The 22,042-nt window shown below is 38.3% G+C and overlaps 1 protein-coding gene across 1 annotated transcript in view; it reads right to left on the bottom strand.

The window, feature by feature from the left end:
- LOC137002998 (interleukin-6 receptor subunit beta) overlaps window positions 1-17,933 on the bottom strand; it is a 30,112-nt gene extending 12,179 nt beyond the window's left edge. The window contains exons 1-7 of the mRNA XM_067363000.1: window positions 17,819-17,933; window positions 17,035-17,131; window positions 14,490-14,616; window positions 12,418-12,596; window positions 11,401-11,549; window positions 9,087-9,246; window positions 6,556-6,638 (exon numbers count right to left, since the gene is read on the bottom strand). Of these exons, the coding sequence (XP_067219101.1) occupies window positions 6,556-6,638; window positions 9,087-9,246; window positions 11,401-11,549; window positions 12,418-12,596; window positions 14,490-14,616; window positions 17,035-17,107 (771 nt within the window). The 5' untranslated portion in view covers window positions 17,108-17,131; window positions 17,819-17,933. The remainder of the gene's footprint in view (window positions 1-6,555; window positions 6,639-9,086; window positions 9,247-11,400; window positions 11,550-12,417; window positions 12,597-14,489; window positions 14,617-17,034; window positions 17,132-17,818) is intronic.
- Between the last annotated feature and the right edge of the window lie 4,109 nt (window positions 17,934-22,042).

The following is a 22,042-nucleotide window of genomic DNA, read 5'->3' as shown; positions in this document are numbered from 1 at the left end:
GATGTCAGAAGAGTTAATATTCTGTTTAATGATCGTCTCAAGGCTGAGTGTTTGTGTATACAGAAGAAATATAACACCGTAAGAAAAAAAACAAGGTCTGGTCCAGGTCCTCAATGCTCAATAGTGTCAGGTTCAGTTTAGTTTCGTTCATGGACCTTCAATTTGCTTTCCATTTGTCACATGTTCATTTGTTCAGTTTCCTGCCACTTGTCTGTCTCGGTCTTGGTTACCGTCATCATTAGTTCATATGTTTCAGCTGTGTTCCATTAATTATCTTCATTTTTGTTTGTTATATAAGTTGGTCCCTCAGATTCATTCACTGTCCGGTCACCGTTATGTTTAGACCACCTGACTGCCTGCTATCTGGATCTACTATTAAACTTTTTTGTTTGGAATTATCTTCATCTGCCCTCATCCTGTCTGTCAGCAAACACCCGTGAGACAAATAGAGCCAATGAGACTATATATAGGCCCCCCCCCTATATATTTTTTTGGGTTTTAAGCCAGTTATTTATATCTTTTGCTGTAGTGTGTCAATAGGAAATATCCGTTCACATTTCCAAACATTCATTTTGCCATTAATTGTAATAATCCAGTAAGATTTTTGAATACACAATAAGCCTGATAACAGCCGGTGCTCCACAAGAGCATCATCAAATCCGTCTGTGATTACATTAAAGGGGCTCTATGTAATAATGACACCCAGTGTTCAAAATAGGTACTGCAGTCCAAATTCAAAATATTGTTTGGCCCGCCCCCACGTTCAAAGACGCGGGTTGCCAGCTACAATAGGGAGTGCAAATGACACTGTAAGCTGATGAGTTGATTTATCTCTTTTGATTTGCTGTTGTTCATAGAGATTTTTAGATGGATTCAGAGGCTTCCGATTTTTTGTTAGTGTGATCGGCCGATACCAATTTTTGCAGATTCCAATTTTCTTTCTAAGAACTATAAATAACAACATATACAAACAAAAATCTACTTTTCTTCAATGCAGAATTTTATTTTCATAAAAAAAAAAACAAGTAAAAGTCAGTAATAAAATATAAACAGCTCAAATAAATACAATAGAATAAAGAGAGCTATGAAACTTGAATGTTTGCTATGAAGTTTTTCGGGTTAACTGGGTGTTTATTCAGGTAAGAAATACTACAGAAATTAAAGTAATCAAATGTAATATAACACATTGTGTATTGGACTGCTGTCCCTTTAAGAGTCTATGAACGGTGTTCAACGGACCCAATACTGTTACACACGACATGGGTTGACTTTCTTAGCTATTTAACGATTAAAAACTGACATCGTTTATCTGTGTACTTGCCAAGATTGCCTGTGCCGCTGGTTTTGACAGACTTTTGTATGTATTTGACAGTTTAAGCATAGGAAGGCGTTCATTTTGGTACTTGTGACTCTGTCTCTGTTTGAGACTGAGCATGGCTTGTTCGCTTCACTACTAATATAGATCAGTAGTGCGCGCGTTTGTGTGACCGCGAAACCTGCGGGAATGACTAAAAGTATGCGCAATACAAGCACTTTTTAACCGGAGCGAATGAGACGAGAGAGAGAGGAGGCGCCCGCGCGGGTGAGTGTCACTCAAAGTCCCTTTAAGACAAGTCATTTCACTCAGCGGCCATCTTTGAAAAGCCTCTCGGGCATCCTGGGCATCATGCAGCTCCTATCTCTTTGAATGGGGAAACATCAGATTCTCCAAAACTGTTCATCAACCTTACAATTAAATTTGAAATCACCAATGAAATCTAACAACCGACTCAAATTTAGTTTCTAAACGCTCGAATCATGACAAAAAAACTGTCCTAAATGCGCGTCTCTTCGGAGGCGAGTGATGCGATGACTTTACCAGTCGGCGATTGGCTCTTGGCTTTAGAAGGCGGGACTTATTCCGCCATATTGCACGTTACACTTTCTCCCATTCAAAAGAATACGAGTGACACGTCTTGTGTTATTCTAGTCTCTGGTGTCACTTCACTGTGACAGAAGAGAGCGAGAACGCGCAGCTGACGTTATTGCCCAATTCTCTGACCCAGTTTGTTTGCTGGTTTCCATGGTTGCAATACGCATGTTTTCCACCAACCTGTGATGTCGAAATACTATTGGATAAACTGCAGCACAGGTTTCGCACAGACCAAAACAAAGACAGACATTCCGACACAGAACACACATTTTCAAAGTAGAAAATCTGGTTGTAGCATTGTTATTCTGAGAAACAAGTAGGTGAACTTAGCATGTTTCCTAAATATCTGCAAACATATTGGGTATTTTTATGCTTTATTAAAGTAAAAATCTTACATAGAGCCCTTTTAAGAAACATATGAAACTGAGACAAACCAAAACAGTTCACAGAAGAACGGTGGCCGTGCGTCTCCAAGAGATTTTAAGAACTACGAGATTTTTACTTTTGCACAGCACTGTGTATATATATAAAAATAATAACACATACACACTATATACACACACAATAAATACAATGTATATACACAATATAATACAAAAATATATAACGTTACAGAGGGGTCGGACACAGAGGATTACAGGTAAGTGTTGTTTATTGAAATCAGTGAGCATAAGCGTTAGTGCAGGAGTGAATGAATGGCAATGATGATGATAATGATGAATGGTAAAGATGGTAGAGTTACAGTCCTTTCTGTTTTCAGATGAATGAGTCTTTGGAAACGCTGGAGCTGGAGATGGCTGGAGACAAAGGAGCACTCACACATGGACGAAGGAACACACAGAGAGAACAGGAAACACTGGAGGTTGGTAAGTAGAGAGCGGGGAGTCCTTGAGGTAAGCATACACGTAAGTATCTGCAAACGAGACCGGACATGGAGTGCTGTGTGTGAGTGCTCTTTGTAGTGGTGCGGATGAGTGCGTTAGTGACGTGCAGGTGGCGGTGATCATTATTCCGGTGATTGAGTGCGATGGGATTGGTGGATGGTGGAGCCTGACGTGGATGGTGGAACTGATGGTGTGCTGAGTCCCAGTGAGTGAAGGCGGTCTTCCACTCATCTGCCTCGCATATCCGGATGAGGTTGTACGCGATGCGGAGGTCCAGCTTCGTAAACAGTGGCACCACGGAGATGTTCCAGGGCCACAGGGACAAGAGGAAGGGGATATCAAAACTTGACTAATTTTATTGAGAGAGCAGTAATCAATGCAGGGCCTCAAGCCTCCGTCCTTTTTCGCCACAAAGAAGAAACTTGAAGCAGCAGGGGAAGTAGACGGGTGGATGTAACCTTGATCAAATGGCCTCTTTGATGTATTCCTCCATGGCCTTCTCCGGGATGGATAGTGGATAGATCTTTCCTTTAGGCACTGGTTCACCCGGAAGCAGATCGATGGCAGTCCCATGGACGGTGTGGAGGCAGCTTGGATGCTCTTTGAGGGCAGAAGACATCACTGAAGGGGGTGTACCACTTGGGAATGTTGATGGAACATTTCTCTACGGGACTCTCAAAGGATGTGGCACAGATGGAAAGCTCGTTGGTAGGAGCTCGAGGAATGGGAAGTTCAGAGAAGCAATGTGAGAAACAGGTTTCACCGGTTTTCCAGGAGATGGTGGGATTGTGCTGCTCCAGCCCGGGGCGCCCTAGAACCACGTCAGCGGTGGAATCCTCCAGTACCAGCAGATGCATCTCCTCCAGATGTAGGAGTCCAACTCGCAGCTTGATGGGTCCCACTACACGGCGGACTTGCTTACAGCTGAGGGGTTTGCCAGTTATGGAGTTGATCTGGTAGATATAGTCGAAGAGGTCTTGATTTGGAGTTGCCGGCAGAGGACGCCGGAGATTAAGTTGCCGGCTGACCCGGACTCAAGGAGCGCAACCACTGTAAGTGAGATATCAGCAGCAATAAGGTTGATGATAGTGGTGAGTGGTTTCATTTTGAGTAGAAGGAATAAAATGGCACTCACCATGGGACGAGGAGGTCGTGTGGGGCATGCAGAGATCACATGCCCGGGCGCGCCACAGTACAAGCAGAGGTTCAGGGTCAGCTGACGTTGACGCTCAGAAGGAGTGAGACGGGAGTTTTCTACTTTCATGGGTTCGTTGGCTGGTTCTGGGGAGCTGACGGGTTCGGACCGGCAGAGGAGTGAGTTGGAAAGTGACTGGCCCTGGTGTTCTTGAAGACACGCATGCATACGAGTGGCACAGCGGATGGAAAGCTGGATGAATTTGTCTAAGCCAATGGAATCCTCGTATGCAGCGAGATGCAGCCGCACCTGAGGCTCCAATCCTTGGCGCAAGTAGTAATCAGTTTTCCAAATACCTCCCGGAAATGGGAAATAAAGGCAGAATATGACTGAGTAACAGCACCATGTTGAGACCAGATGGAGTCTGCCCATTTCGATGCTTTACCGCTCAGTTAGGAGATGAGGAACGCTATCGTGGAGGTGTCAGTTGGGTATAGGTGCGGCTGCATCTCCAGGACCAGTTCACACTGCAGGAGAAATCCGCTGCAGTCCTCCGCCGATCCAGAGTAGGGCGCTGGCTTGGCCATGGGACTGGCGTAGACGGGTGACAAAGGAGAGATGACCGTGTTGACTGTGGTTACCGCTGGTGCCGGTGAAGGAGAGGTGACTGTCGGTGACGGAGGATTATCAGTGAGAGTGCGGTGTAGTGCATCCACAAGTGCTTGGAAGGGATCCTGTTGGCTCATACTGGTTCTGAGTTATTGGTCCAGTCTTCTGTTACGTTACAGAGGGGTCGGACACAGAGGATCACAGGTAAGTGTTGTTTATTGAAATCAGTGAGCATAAGCAGGAGTGAATGAATGGCAATGATGATGATAATGATGAATGGTATAGATAGTTACAGTCCTTTCTGTTTTCAGATGAATGAGTCTTTGGAATCGCTGGAGCTGGAGATCGCTGGAGACAAAGGAGACACATGGATGAAGGAACACACGTAGAAAACAGGAAACACTGGAGGTTGGTAAGTAGAGAGCGGGGAGTCCTTGAGGTAAGCATACACGTAAGTATCTGCAAACGAGACCGGACATGGAGTGCTGTGTGTGAGTGCTCTTTGTAGTGGTGCGGATGAGTGCGTTAGTGACGTGCAGGTGGCGGTGATCAGTATTCCGGTGATTGAGTGTGACGTGATTGGTGGAGCCTGATGTGTCTGTGACAAATATATATATTATATATATATATATATATCATTTATTATTGTATGTATGTGTGTGAGTGTGTGTATATATACACATATATATATATATATATATATATATATATAAAATATAATATACAAATATATATATATATATATATATTAGATACACACACACACACACACACACAATATATATAGTATTCCCCCCCCCCGATTACAAATGTATGGTAAACATAGGCTGACAATTTATAAGACCAAAAAAAAAAATATTTATTTAATATAAATATATTCTTAATAAGTTTTAGGTATATATTGAAATCTGTTTTAGCAATATATTTTTGGGCACTTTTTTTTATATATATTTTGAAATATATTTAAAAGTATATCAAAAATATATTTTTTTGCTTATGGAACATGTCAGGAATTAGATCTTCTAGCAGAAGAATGATACTTTATATTGGACTCCATTGACTTTCACTGTATGTATAAAAAGACATCAAAATGTTCAAAATGCCTTTTTTATTCCACTGAAGGCGTGAACAACATGATGAGTAAATGGTGACAGATGTCAGAATTGTCGTTTTTAACAGAATTTTAGTTTTTGGGTGAACTATCTCTTTTAAAAAAAGTTAGTATAGAAGCAGTCTGGTAAAAAAAAAAAAAAAAAAAAGCAGTATGGTCTAATCACTAAATCAGGTGCTAAATTCAGGTGGTTGATATGTGGAGACCGGGCGGGGAGGCAGGATGTGGTTGTGATGTTTTTTTCAGATTTGCTGACACAGGAAAATCTGAAAGAGTGTTATTAAAACAGGAAGTGCCTTGAGCCATATGCACAAGTGAGTATAAATAAGTCTTTATATCAGTCTCTGATCTGCTTTACATCTCTATATTTATGTTGTTTGTTTGTTTTTGTCTGTATGCCAGGTGGAAACTTATATTAAACATATTTAATATTAATGATCATGTCATTGTTTAGTGTACATAAATACATCCAGACTGTTCCATCTCACAGGAAAGAAAAGTCATCTCAATAACATTAAATTGAGATGTTTCTCCTGTATTTTTTAACATGACTTTTCCCCAGTAATCCGAAATGTCTCAGATATCAATAACTGTGCTCAGATTTTGCAAAGATATAATCTGCAATCAAAAGTCAGAGATCTCAATAACATAGCCCGGTATGTCAACAGACTTGTTTGTGTCTGTCTTCAATTCTCATTTCAAGGAAATCTGTGAATCACTTTTATAAAAAGCTAACACAGAATAACTGAATCCTACAGGAAAAACAGGAACCTCTTTATTATATCAAGAGCATTGTTGTAGTTCTCAGTCACATAAGTCACATGCTTTACCTATCATCCTTTGAATCACATCCTCATCATGTTTAGCCTATTTGAAAATAGATTTCTATAGAACAAAAGCAAACCTTCCATAGCAGAATGAGGCGTCTCTTTCCAGCTTCTTCTGCAGGCTGGATGTGTCTCCAGAGCCGAGGAGCCGCAGACGGGGCTGAGGAAAGATCAGTCCTGTAACTCATATTCATCCATACAGCCACATTTAACCACACTACTCAACACAAATGACTCAAACAGAGGTCTCTTTTTCACAGCAAATACTTTGAAAGTGATCATAATGAGTGGCCTAGTATTGATTTGAACAAATGTCTATTTGGCGGGATGTGAAAATGCACGCTCATTTGAGGGATTCAAGCCTAAAGTGCCCCTATTATGCTATTTTAAAGGTTCTTAATTTTGTTTTGGAGGTCTCCTTCAATAGGTTTACATGCATCCAAGGTCAAAAACACTTTCATTTTCTCATAATATACATTGCAGCATCGCCTCTTTTCTCACAGTGACTAAAAGGTTCTCAACATTTTGAAGTGCGTGCCAAGTGGATTGACTTTAGCAGCTCAGAAAACAGTCTTCTTGACATGTCGACAACATGAACCAAACTCTTCCAGGCTTCAGCTACTACAGCCAATGAAGACCATAGGCTGGCATTATGCAAATTTGTTACAAACTTACAAAGGTTCATGCAGGGAGTGAAACTTGAATTACTGCCTAGCTTTGGCAGTTCAGAAACGGTTCTTTCTTTTGAAAGTATTTATTGTGTACTTTGATCTTTGAAACTTTGCAGACCTATTACATTCACAAAGAGCTATATAACACACTACATGAAAGATAATACCCGAAAAAGCATAATAGGGGCACTTTAACAAGGAAAATTGTGCTGTAGGGATGACATATTTTTGTCTCTTCGATTTTATGCCAGTGGATCTTTCCAAAATGCATTCGCTGATGGTAGATTTAAGCAGAAGTACAGCATGCCGGGCGATACGGCGGGTTTCTCTTGCCCTTCAAAATCGGTCTCAACATGTTCGTCTACCCACCGGCCACACGCACTAAGGAGAAATTTCACAGAGATTCTGGCTAAAAACGAGTAGCTTTTTGTAAATAGGAAAGACTTTCACTTAATCAATGTGCAAGAATCATCTATTTGTTGGAGCCAATAAATCCAAATTTGTAACCATAGTAACGCGAACGGCGTCTCAACTAACAGTGAGGTAGAACATGTCAGTGCGTACGCACATTGTCTACGCTAAGCGTAGCTGCGCCTAACCGTAGTTTTAGATGGTGCAACAGGTGTAAATATTCATTGGAAAGCTGAACGTCCAGCGTAGAGTTTACACCCATCTTTTTTTACATCCAGCTGGTGCAACCGGCCCCTAAAATGGCAGACTGAGGGCCCTATTTTAATGATCTAAGCACACATGGCACAGGTGAATTTAGAGCGTGTCTGAATCCACTTTTGCTAGTTTAACGACGGAAAAAATTGTTGGTGCGCCAGGCACATGGTCTAAAAGGATTGTACCTAATCTCTTAAAGAGTCATGGGTGTGTTTTAGGCGTAACATGCAATAAACCAATCAGAGTCTCATCTCCTGTTCCGTTTAAAAGCTTTTTACATTGCTATATTTACATGGAGGAAGTTGCAAGCGGAAAGACTGAAAGCTTCTCCAGAGAGGAAACGGATCTCCTCGTGTGCGAGGTTAAGCATTGTAATTCTTTTATTTTTAATATCCGGCATGTTTGTTTGCTGCTGCGCATCCCTGTGTGTGTAACAAGCAGAGTGTACATGCGTTGTGCACCCGCCTATAGGTGCATATTACTAACATGCTCTTTATATAACAAAAAAAAATACTGCGCCATTGACTTTAGAGCAGGTTTCAGTTGGTCAATGGAGCAGTCGTTTTCAGTTGCCTCAAAATAGCCACACGCCAACAATGCGCCTGAACACACCTCGTTTTCAGACCAGCACGCCCATGGGCGATCAGATGGGCACGAGTGCATTTGCTATTGAAACAACGTGGGCACTGGACATGAAAATGATAATGGGTCGGGCTGAAACTAGCAAAAAACACTTGCGTCGGAACTGGCGTCACATTGCGCCGGGTGTATGATAGGGACCAAAGGGTCTGTGGTGAACACAAGCTCAAATTATTTTCACGCTTTATTCTACAACATAAAATACATCACAAATACATTGTACTTTTTAAAGACAGTTGCTAACAACTTTCAGTCTTGTGTTTTTAATACGCCGGGTCATGCAAACTCTCCTAACTCAAACTTTCAGGTGATGTTTGAGTCTTGCGACCGTAGTGTAGTTCGTTTATAGCCTATGTTTAGCTTTTGTACAATCTGCCGATTGTATTTAGCTTCAAAAATTCATAAAAGTTAATTTGTGTTCATTTGTCAAGATTATCATGATGAGCAAACCATGTAAGAATCACAATCTTTTGCTTGGTCACAGAGCTTATTTTCTGCAGTAATCCAAAAGCTAATGGAAAAATCCTATTCGGCCTCTGCCACTGAAACCAGGGTGATGATAACTTCTGGGTTGGCCTACAAAAATACATCATCCCTGCAGCGCTCTACGTCAAAATCCATCAGAGTTTTACCTTTCTCGGCTGTGGTGGTGTCTATAGAGGTCCATGAGCTCCAGTGAGTGTCTGCTCGACTGTCCTGAGCTCTCAGTCTCACTGTATACTTGGATCCTGGGTGTAAGTCACAGAGCTCCAGTGTCTCTTCAGAATACGCTTGTATAGTCTGTGATCGAGTCTAAAGGATCATAGGAGAGAGTTTAATTAATATTCCAATCTATTTGGCATAATCAAATAACAGTTTTGTTAACCTTTAGTACACTTTAGCATACTTTTAAATATTTCACAATTCACACTGCACCGACAGACACAGACCCATCACAGATTACAGTACGTCACTTCTCAGACAATCCACAACCTGTCAAATGACAATTCAACATGTTCAATCAGCGTCGACCAATGGCAACAGACGCCAACAGGGGTAACACACTGATCCGACAAAACCCTGTCTGTTGCCGTTGGTGGGTGTCTGTTGGTGCAATGTGAATATTATGGACATAATATACTTTAAAAGAATATACAGTACAGTACCGTAGATTATTGAGGCCTACAACTTGTAATCGGTTACTGATTCCAAATTACATGTCTAAAATTGTAGTTAATAACATATTCTACTACATTACACATTTAGGTAATATAATCAGACTACTTTTTGATTACTTTTAGATTACTTTTGACTTAACTCATTTTTCACATTGATTTGAATAGGAAAATCTTGATATTGCTATTGATATGAAAATACAAAGAGAAAGAAAATATATTCCATTCTTTGTTTTCAACAAGATGTAATCAGTAAATCATGTAATTATTAAAAAGCAACTAGTCTGATTACAAGTATTTTAAAGTCCGCGTGAACCGGAAGTTGCAAACGACTTTCCTCCAGTGTTGTGACATATTTCCAACTGAAACGGAATATTGAATTTTTTAAGTATTATCTTAGCGCTCCTCCTCTCCATCTCTCGCTCATAGCAGACTAACGGTCGGAGGGGAGTGGTTTAAGTGTTTACAACCCAAGCCGTCAAACTGAGGTCATCTGAGAAGGGGCACCGTTGCAGAGGGGAGGAGCATTTTCAGATTTTGATTAAATATTACGAAGCCAAACAATTTTTTTGTGTGGATTGACTTTCACGGATGAATTGTTCACCACAAAACTAGCAATTTGAGCTAACAAAATAAATAAGGTCAATTTTGATTTCATGTGTACTTTAAAACGTAATGTAATCTAATTACAAGTACTTAATTTTTGGAATCTGATTACATAATCCAGATTAGATGTAATCAGTTACTAACCAGCACAAACTGAATTTAATGTTTTTGGACACTTAATTGCATGTTATTTACAATTAAATGAAAATGTATAATAATTAAAATTTATATTAAATGCAATTTGTTGAAATTTAGAGTTTTTTCTGACCCATTTAAGTTAATTTTACAATTACTTCTTATCTATGAAGTATGTTTAAAGTGTACAGCCGAATGCATTAAAGGTGCTAAAGAGGATGTTTTGTTTTATACATTTTTGCAATATTACTTGAAACTGTCTTTACTAACTGATAAAAGACTATTTATTAGGTGCACTGAAAGGAATAATATTAATATACATCATCTGTGCACGAAGTAGGGCCTTAAAAACATCAGCCAATCGTTTACGCGATCATCGCGTAAACGATTGGCCCTCTGGCTTGTCAATCACTGCCGTGACGTTCCTTGTGCGAGACGTGGCTGCGCGCTCCAGTAACTTTCCACACTCCACAGGCGCCGCATGCAATGTTTTTGTCAGGGGACAGGAGTAACAACTGCAGATTATGAGTTACCTGCGGTGAGTCCGACATAATGAATCCAAAAAACACGACACAGCGAATGCCGGTGGTAAACACTCGTGTTTCAATACTCGTGCAGTTTTGGGAGGCGTTCCCTCGAAACTAAACAGTCTTTGGTTTCTAAGTCGACGAAAAGATCCTCTTTAGCACCTTTAATAGTAAACTAAAATAAACTTTAATGTAATTTCTATTGACTGTGTCATGCATTTAAAGGGATAGTTCACCCAAAAATGAAAATTCTGTCATCAAATGAAGATATTTTAGAGAATGTTGGTAACCAGACACTTGATGGGCCCCATTGACTTCCATAGTAGGGAAAAAAAAATACTATGGAAGTCAATGGCTACCGTCAACTGTCTGGTTATCAGCATTCTTCAAAATATCTTCTTTCGTGTTCAATAGAGGAAAGAAACTCATATAGGTTTGGAACAATGTGAATGTGAAATTGTCATTTTTAGTTGAACTATCCCTCTTATAGCTCTTATATTTTTGCTCATGACAGACATATAAACCTGGTCATGTGTTGTGTAATCCATTTGGAGCCGTATGTAGACTTTCTCATTCTTGTAGACTTTCTCATTCATTTCCCAGTTCACCTGCAAACACCCAGAAGATCTCGCTGATTGATTGAGATTTATTATCCGTGGGGGAGCAAGTTTCACTGCAGTAGAGAGACAAAATCATAAGAATACAAAAGAAAAAAACTTTTTATTGAAATGTTATTTTTTTACTGTGGTCAGATATGAAATGCCCTTGGCGCTGAACACAGGTGCAAAGCCTGATGAATACTGACTGTAAACATTACAATAGATGGAAATGAGTCATTTACATAAAAGTAATTCTAATGACGTGTCACTAATGTCAATATATGAAAGGAAAAAACAAACTGTGCATGTGCGCTTTTGTTCTTTTATTCATTGCTTGTTGTTTGTATTGTCACAAACAACCTTGACCTGTTACAATGGCAGAATTAAATACTAACATACTGCTTACTGCGCTGTGTGCATTTAAAAAAATAGCTTACGAAAAATGACTGGATATGGATAAGCCATAAACATTTCAAACATTAACATGATAGATATCTTGAATATATGCACTACTGTTCAAAAGTTTTGGTCGGTAAAGCTGCATTTATTTGATTAAAAATACAGTAAAAACAGCAATATTATTACATTTTAAAATGTAATTTATTCCTGTGATGACAAAGTTGTGCTGCTTTAAATTTTGCAAAAACCATGATACAATTCAAGATTTTTAATGAACAGAAAGTTCAAAAGAACACCATTTATTTGAAATTGAATTTTTTGTAACATTATAAATGTCTTTACTGACCCCAAACTTTTCAACAGTAGTGTATTATATGTACATAATGGAAGTTCGCAGACACAATATACACTCTAAATACTACAGAACTAGTAATAATATGGTGGTATGCTATTACAAACATGTCCAAAGAGTTCATACCTCAAGTTTCAATGCTACAATCTGCACAGAGATGTACATTAATGTTGTTTAGTGAAGTAAAGTACCTGCACTTATACCACTGAAGAAGTACAGCGGTGAGCGAATGGATCCAGTGGGCGTGGATGCCAGCACGTCCGCACGGAAACAGTGTAAGACTGAATCGATGGGCTGAACGGAGCAGTTAGATCCGCTGGTACCACAGACACCCACAGTAATGAAGCTTTGATTTGTTTCACAAATGGTTCTGTGCAGAATTACACAAGAATATTCACACTCACTTACAAGCTTGAAAATAAACAGCCAACTGTGTACTGGTGATTTAAAGGGGTCCTATTATGCTTTTTTATGCTCTCCATCAGTGTCAACTCCGGCTTGAACAATGTAAGGCTGACAATCCTCATTTTGGCTGCGTGAGATTCTCCAGCTGTTAAAGCTCCGCCCTCTTTGGAAAGTGGGCCGGGAGCAGCAGCTCATTTGCATTTAAAGAGACACACACAAAAATGGCGTGTTTTTGCTCACAGCCAATTTGACAAGCTGTAATAAATGATCTGTGGGGTATTCTGAGCTGAAACTTCACAGACACATTCTGGGGACACCAGAGACTTCTATTACATCTTGTGAAAAGGGGCTTTATGGATTCCTTTAAATAATTCCTGCCCAAGGCTTATGCAAAATAAAGGGGTGAGGCCTGGTTGAGTTAGTCAGTAGTAGGTTTGTTCGAGATGCATTTGGGGCTTCATAGAGACAGGAACTAAACAGAGTGTTACTGACAGACTGGGAAGAGAGGAGCTGCAACAATGTAAATTATGGGTGTTTTTTGAACATTTAAGCATGAAAACCTAAAAATATAAAATCAAGACTTTGTAAAAGGGCATAATAGATCCCCTTAAAAAAAAAAAAACAAAAAAAAAAAAAACACAGCACTGATCTGAAGAATCTTTAATGAAACACCAAGAACTTGTTTTATCCACAAAGATCTATATAGCAAATTTAAATGTGATGTTTATCTGCTTACCCCCAGGGCATCCAAGATGTAGATGACTTTGTTTCTTCAGTAAAATACAAATGATGATTTTTAACTCCAACCGTTGCGGTCTGTCAGTCAAATAATGCATTGAAACGGTAACGCCATCTATGAGGATAAAAAAAAAAAAAAACATGCACAGACAAATCCAAATGAAACCGCCATCAGAGCACGTTCAGACCTCACACACTGGATGCTCAAGGCAGTTGGACATAGTGGTGTATTTGAGGTAAAAAAATTGTATAAATACTGTTCGGTTTCTCGCACAAACCGATCATTTTGTGTCTTAGGACATCAATGTGTCGTCACAAGCCGCAGGGTTTAATTTGGATTTGTCTGTGCATGTTTTTTTTATCCTCATAGATGGTGTTACCGTTTCAATGCATTATATGACCGACAAACTGCAAAGGCTGGAGTTAAAAATCATAATTTGTGTTTTACTGAAGAAACAAAGTCAACTACATCTTGGATGCCCTGGGGGTAAGCAGATAAACATCAAATTTTCATTTTTGGATGAACTATCCCTTTAAAAACAACACTGCAATGAGTGAATATGAAAACAGAACTTGTAACCACTTGTAAACCACCATCTGCTCAAAACATCACTGACAGATCATTAACCACTTTAAATCAAGATAACAAGTCAGCTATTAGTAGACTTAAAGATTGGTTTGTAAAGCCTCAAAAAAAGGATAAATAGATGTGTATTTACGTATATGTAAATTCATTTCAAATGAGAAAAGGAATTAATTGTGAAGTGACTTTTTAATGCATGAGACTTGAATAAAGTAGCTTTAGCACATTTCCTGAAACTATTAAGGATTTTATTTATCAGTTTCACTGATCGGTACAAATTTCCATAGAGGTTGGCAGTAGTCACGCCAATCAAAACCACCATGAGCATATGATCAGAAACTAGTACTGTGAAAAAGTGTGATAGTATCAGATGTTAATACCAAGGTACTTGCAATGCCATGCTGCTGAATGCTATCGTATTCATATATCATGGTATTAATGTGTTACCTTAAGGTACTTCAGTGAAAACAATGGTACTGATGGTACGATACCTTTCCAAAACATGCTAATGTTTTGTTAGTGTGACACGTGGCTTACTTGTTAATCTGAAGTCTGTAGCTGCTGATGTTCAGGTGGTGGTTGGTCGTTTTCCAGTAACAAGTGATGTGGATGTACTGCAGAATCACACAGTGTGTGATCAACAGTGTTGATGAAGCTGCTGCTGCTGAGAGAGTTGTGACATGTACAGCGAAAATGTTTAATAGTGTTTCTGAACACAAAGAAAGTGTCTTATACTTAACAACATATACAAACATGTGACAACTTGCTCCAGCATGACAATTTATTTTAAAGTAAAATAAAACCCTTTGGACCTAAGAACATCATTTTCAATTCAAATCTTTTTTAATGAGCATTTGTGTAATTGGACCTTTTGGTTGAAACTTTATAGCTACTGAGATTGAGCCTAAAGTGTGACATCTAGACATCCCGGTCTGCCCTATATAGCCCAGGTGTCAACACAGCAACATCACTGAGCATCCAAACCTGCAGCAGTCTGTGTGTGAACCGAACACACACACACAGCCACAAATCAAGCAGCCGTACGGATCAGATTTCAGATAAAGGGCAAGAAATAATGCAGTTCTGGGAATCTCGCAGCAGGACACACAGAATGATGTCACAACTACAAACAGGAACTGGAGGAAGTATTTATGTGGGTGATTAATTTATACTGCCGTTTCGCAACAATGTTTTTCTGTTGTTTTGGGTGACGGATGGCTCAACACTTACAATAAAAAATTGCCACAATGCCCACTTTTCTTTTTTAGGTCAGTCAAATGCATAAGCAAAATGTTCAATTACTGATTCAACTGAATTTTTTGATATGAGGGGTGGCAAACACTTATTAAGACTTGATAACACCAACTTTGGATCAAAGGTTGCTGTCAAATATTATTCTTATATTGTAATAATTACGACCATAAGCTGTAATCATTGCAACATGCACATTGTGTCTGGTTAACTGAAAACATGATGTTAAATAACCACATAACTTGTTTTATCTTATAGCTGTACACTCTAAAAAATGCTGGGTTAAAAACAACTCAAGTTGGGTTGAAAATGAAAAAACCCAGCAAATGGGTTGTTTTAACCCAACGGCTGGGTTAAATGTTTGCACAACCTCAACTATTGTTTAAACAATACCGAATTGCTTGCTTAAAATGATTCTTTTCTGTACAGCACTTTAGTCAGCCTTGGTTATTTTTAAATGTGCTTTATGAATATTGTATTGTATTGATGTACACTAAAAGTTTAGAAACATTATTAAATGTTTTTGAACGAAGTCTCTTATGCTCATTAAGGCTGCATTTATTTCATAATAAATACAGAAAAAAAATTAAAATTATGGTTTTCTATTTTAATATACTTTAAAATATTTATTCCTGTGATCAAAGCTGAATTTTCAGCATCATTACTCCAGTCTTCAGTGTCAAATGATCCTTCAGAAATCATTGTAATATGCTGATTTGATACTCAGTTATTATCAATGTTGAAAACAGTTGTGTTGCTTAATATTTTTTGGAACCTGTGATACTTTTTTCAGGATTCATTGATGAATAAAAGATTAAAAAGAACAGCATTTATTCAAAATATAAATCTTTTTATCAATTTAACACATCTGTGTTGAATAAAAGTATTAATTTCTTTCAAAAATAAATAAATAAATAAATACTGACCCCAAACTTTTGAACAGAGATGTATATTGTTACAAAAGATTCCTATTTTAAATAAATACTGATTTTTTTTTTTTTTTTTTACTTTTTATTCATCAAAGAATCCTGAAAAAGTATCACAGGTTATAAAATAATATTAAGCAGCACAACGGTTTCCAACATTGATAATACATCAGCATATTAGAATGATTTCTGAAGGATCATGTGACACTGAAGACTGGAGTAATAATGCTGAAAATTCAGCTTTGCATCACAGAAATAAATTATATTTGAAAGTATATTAAAATAGAAAACCATAATTTTAAATTGTAATAATATTTCACAATATCATAGTTTTTTTCTGTATTTATTATGAAATAAATGCAGCCTAAATGAGCATAAGAGACTTTGTTCAAAAACATTAAAAATAATAATGTTTCTAAACTTTTGACTGGTAGTGTATTGCATCAGATTGAATTAAGTTTGGTTAAGAGAAGCAGTGGTGTTATTGATGTCCATCCTGCACCATATTTGATTTTTGAGAGCTTTGGTGGACTGAAAGATCAAAACTTGCATATGACTAACTTTCTGTAGCACATGAGTCATATGACCTTGTGCTTTTCATTCACTATATGAACAGTAGTTGTGTAAAAAAAAAAAGCTATGTGACAATTCTACAGAAATTCTGCTGTTTTCTACTGAAAAAAGGAAAGCGTTCAAAACTGGAAGAGGATGAGACTGATTTTTTTTGGGTGCCTATTCATTGACTTACTACAAACTTACTGTGGGACTGTCCCAAGGTAAACTGTGGTTAAATGTCGAACTCAAGCACACAGAGATAGTCCCTTCAGTCTGTCAGTTACCAGCTCAGATCTTTAACAACTACACCTTTGACACAGACAAGACGATCATTTTTTAAAAAAAAGTACCTGTGTCCAAGAACCTGTTCATTATGCACATCCAGAGCAGGAGTCCAGCTTGACACAGCTTCCTCTGGCTCATTTCTGACTTGAAGACTGTTAGCTGCTAAGAAAGTAAGATCAAGCCATTTCAGCTGAAATGTGAATGGATTCACAAATCAAGTCAGCAGAGGCTCAGAGCCAAACTCTTGTGCAATGTTCCACATTAAAGCAGCTTCAAACGCAAGCGCATTGTGTCCCATCACCGGATGTATGGATTCAGAGAAGTATAGTTTTTAGAGGCTAAAAAAGGGTAAAAAAGAGAGAAATAAACAAATAATACAATTATTATATTAATAATAATATATTATTTAAAATGTGCAAATAAATAATTACATACATACATAAAATCAACAAAACAGCATCAATAATAATTCATAATAAGTCCAATCACTGGATTCAGAAAAGAATTTTTTAGAGGCTAAGAAAATAAAAAATAATAATAATATATTATTGTTGTTGTTAATAAAAATATATAATTTAAAATATGCAAATAAATAACTAAAATGCATAAATATAAAAGCAAGCAAGAAGAAGAAGAAGAAGACACCGATAATGTGCATCGACAGCACTTTTGGCAGGTAAAAATCATAAAAATAAGAATAACTCTATATTTTCTAGTCCTTAAGTCGAAACACATTCACATTTGACATGGATGAAAGCGCAAATTAAACAAACTAAATGGCTATTATGGTGGATTACCCAAAGCGAAAGCAGAATAACCGCGTAAAGTCGACATGAACGCGTGCCGTACCTGTGCTGGATGAAGCTGAAGAAGCAGAGAGTTGAATGACGTCCAGCATTTATAGCTTTTAAGTGTCCGGTGATGCCAATGACATAATGACGGCAGGGGATCCGATGTGATCGGTTTCGACATTAGTTTCTGATCCAGAAGTGCGTAACGACGTGTGAATGTTCGTGTCGCACTCTGAGTGTTTGGGGTGGTGCTTACAGCAGGCTATGTCATCATTAGAACTAATGAAGTAGGCTATACACCTGGATACTTATATAAAATAAAAATGCATCACAATACAATAATACTTTATATTTCTATATACAATTTTATATAAAAAAAAAATAAAAAAAAATCAGAGGTTACGCCTCAAACATTAATATAAAATAAAAATATTTTTAAACACAAAAACAGTAAAGCTAAAATGCAATTGTAAGAAGCTCAGACTATTTGTTGTGTTCATTTTTTCCTTCAAATGACTCACAAAGCCATTCAAATACAGAGATAGGAAATGCTCATTCCACTGAGAGATTAATAATAATTTAAAAAAAAATAAAATAAATGAATGCGACTTCTTATGCAATCGTGTTTTCCAGCGCTGAACATTTTGAATTTTGAACAACATTGTAGTTTTGGGAAATGAGTCTTTCTGTTTGAAAATGCCATAATGGTTTAAGATATTTGACTAATAGAGAAAAACTGCAATTGTTTATAAAGAGTCTTATGAAAAGAGAACTGATTGAAAATGGTGACTGAAACCAAATGAAATCGAACACATGCAGGTGATGTTTAGAGGTTAAAAATGAGCTATAAATAATAAGAGCTCGGACTGTTTGTTTTCAACTATCAGATGGAAAACATTATGCATGTAATTGCAAATCCCCCTCAGCACCGCGACCTCAAAGCTCTCATGTGGAGATACAAGTACTCAACACACAACACAATGATGAGGGAATATTTGTCACACACTAGACTGAACACACAAACAACAGTGGCGCCAATGTTTCAAATACTTGCTATACCTGAAAACTGCATGCAGGGTTATGCAAAGCAAACATTTTCAATTTCTGGAAGAGAAACATTTATTTAAAATGACCCTCCTGGGATATTTGATTGGTTCAAGTTCAGGCTCTGGCTGGACCACTCAAGGACATTCACAGAGCTGTCCATAAGCCACCCTTGCATTGTCTTAGCTGTGTGCTTGGGGTCATTGTCCTGTTGGAAGGAGAACCTTCTGCCCTGTCTGAGGTTCTGAATGCCCTGGACTAGGTTTTCATTAAGACTAAAGGGATAGTTCACCCAAAAATGAAAATTTGATGTTTATCTGCTTACCCCCAGTGCATCCAAGATGTAGGTGACTTTTTTTCTTCAGTCGAACGCAAATTATGATTTTTAACTGCAACCGCTGCCGTCTGTCAGTCAAATAATAGCAGTGATTGGGAACTTGAACAATAAGAGTCGAAAAAACTTCCATAGACAAATCCAAATTAAACCCTGCGGCTCGTGACGGCACATTGATGTCCTAAGACACGAAACAATCGGTTTGTGCGAGAAACCGAACATTATTTATATAATTTTTACCTCTAATACACCACTATGTCCAACTTCGTTCAGCTTCCTGTTAGTGAGGTCAAAAAACGCGTTGTGTTGACGGAAGTGAAGTCTCGCCCATATACTTCAATGAGCGCGAGACATCACTTCCGTTGTCAGAGCGCGATCAGACCTCACTAGCCGGAAGCTGAACGAAGTTGGACATAGTGGTGTATCAGAGGTAAAAAATTCTATAAATACTGTTTGGTTTCTCGCACAAACCGATTGTTTCGTGTCTTAGGACATCAATGTGTCGTCACGAGCCGCAGGGTTTCATTTGGATTTGTCTATGGAAGTTTTTTCGACTCTTATTGTTCAAGTTCCCAATCACTGCTATTATTTGACTGACAGACGGCAGCGGTTGCAGTTAAAAATCATAATTTGCGTTCGACTGAAGAAAAAAAGTCATCTACATCTTGGATGCACTGGGGGTAAGCAGATAAACCTCAAATTTTCATTTTTGGGTGAACTATCCCTTTAATTCAATATTTTGCTGTGTTGAGCTTTCCTTCTACCCTGACGAGTCCCCCAGTCCCTGCTGCTGGAAAACACCCCACAGCATGATGCTGCTACCACCACACTTTACTCTTGAAATGGTATTGTGCAGGTGATGAGCAGTGCCTAGTTTCCTCCAGACATGATGCTTGGAGCAGAGAATATTGTTTCTCACATTCTGAGACAGTCATTTAGGTGCTTTTTTGCAAAGTGAGTTATCATGTGTCCTCACCAAGGAGAGGCTTACATCTATCCACTCTGCCATAAAGCCCAGATCGGTGGAGTGTTGCAGTGATTTTTGTCCTTCTGTAAGTTTCTCATCTCCATATACAGTGTTCAGTGTAAATGAGTACACCCCCTTTGAAAAGTAACATTTAAACAATATCTCAATGAACGCGTAAACAATTTCCAAAATGTTGACAAGATTAAGTTTAATATAACATCTGTTTAACTTATAACATGAAAGTATGGTTAATAATATAACTTAGATTACACATTTTTCAGTTTTACTCAAATTAGGGTGATATTGTTTAAAATGTTACTTTTCAAAGGGGGTGTACTCATTAACGCTAAGCACTGTATATGATTATTAAGCTCAACCAGACTGAGCATCAGCTTCTTGGTCACCACTCTAACCAAGGCCCCTCTACATCGATTGCTCAGTTTGGCAAGGAGACCAGCTCTAGGAAGTACTAGTTGTTCCAATCTTCTTCTATTAAAGGGGCCCTATAATGCCCCTTTTCACAAGATGTAATATAAGTCTCTGGTGTCCCCAGAATGTGTCTGTGAAGTTTCAGCTCAAAATCCCCCACAGATCATTTATTATAGCTTGTCAAATTTGCCCCCATTTGGGTGTGAGCAAAAACACACCATTTTTGTGTGTGTCCCTTTAAATGCAAATGAGCTGCTGCTCCCAGCTGCTTTCTAAAAGAGGGCGGAGTTTTAACAGCTCATGCTTCAGTTGCTCAGCAACAACTAAGCTGGAGAATCTCACGCAGCCAAAATGAGGATTGTCAGTAACGGTGTTCAGCCTTACATTGTTCAAACCGGAGTCGACACTGATGGAGAGACTCAGGAAGAAGTTACAACTTTGAGAATGAAACTGGACGTTTCTGAATGGTTAGTGGATACATTTATGTAGTTGCTGTGGAGTTGATTCAACTCATCCACTAGCATGTGCTGTCATGTTCATCTTTTGTTCAAATCCAGCGTTGAATTAATCATCATTTGTGAAGCAGTCTGTCGTAAAATGACAGCAAGTCAACAACACTCTACTACAACAACTCTTCCTCTTCTCTAAAGCAGACCAACATTGCCTCACCCCCTTTGTTGTGTGTTCCCGGGGGCGGAGTTTATGTAAATTTTGGGGTTTGTGATGTCACCAATCCAGGAAGAAGCTCGTAATAGTCCCTACCAGCCATTTGTTTGTTGTAGTCTGTAAAAGAAAATATCTCCCTTTGCACTGAACTTTTTAGCTGTTAGACTTTTATTGAGAGGTGTGTGCCTTTCCAAATCATACCCATTCAAATGAATTTAACACAGGTTAACTCCAATCAAAGTGTAAAAGGGTATGAATACTTATGCAACATAATTATTTCAGTTTTTGCAAACGTATCACAAATCAGTTTTTTGCTTTGCCATTATAGTGTACGAAGTGTACAAACCCGATTCCAAAAAAGTTGGGACACTGTACAAATTGTGAATAAAAAAGGAATGCAATAATTTACAAATCTCATAAACTTATATTTAATTCACAATAGAATATAGATAACATATCAAATGTTGAAAGTGAGACATTTTGAAATGTCATGCCAAATATTGGCTCATTTTGGATTTCATGAGAGCTACACATTTCAAAAAAGTTGGGACAGGTAGCAATAAGAGGCCGGAAAGACCAGAGGAGGACCAATTTGCAACTTATTAGGTCAATTGGCAACATGATAGGGTATAAAAAGAGCCTCTCAGAGTGGCAGTGTCTCTCAGAAGTCAAGATGGGCAGAGGATCACCAATTCCCCCAATGCTGCGGCCAAAAATACTGGAGCAATATCAGAAAGGAGTTTCACAGAGAAAAACTGCAAAGAATTTGAAGTTATCATCATTTACAGTGCATAATATCATCCAAAGATTCAGAGAATCTGGAACAATCTCTGTGCGTAAGG

The sequence above is a fragment of the Chanodichthys erythropterus genome, chromosome 16 (assembly GCF_024489055.1).
Source record: "Chanodichthys erythropterus isolate Z2021 chromosome 16, ASM2448905v1, whole genome shotgun sequence".
Classification (NCBI taxonomy): domain Eukaryota; kingdom Metazoa; phylum Chordata; class Actinopteri; order Cypriniformes; family Xenocyprididae; genus Chanodichthys; species Chanodichthys erythropterus.
Note: the sequence above shows the minus strand (reverse complement) of the source record. Positions and strands in the feature narration are given on the sequence as shown.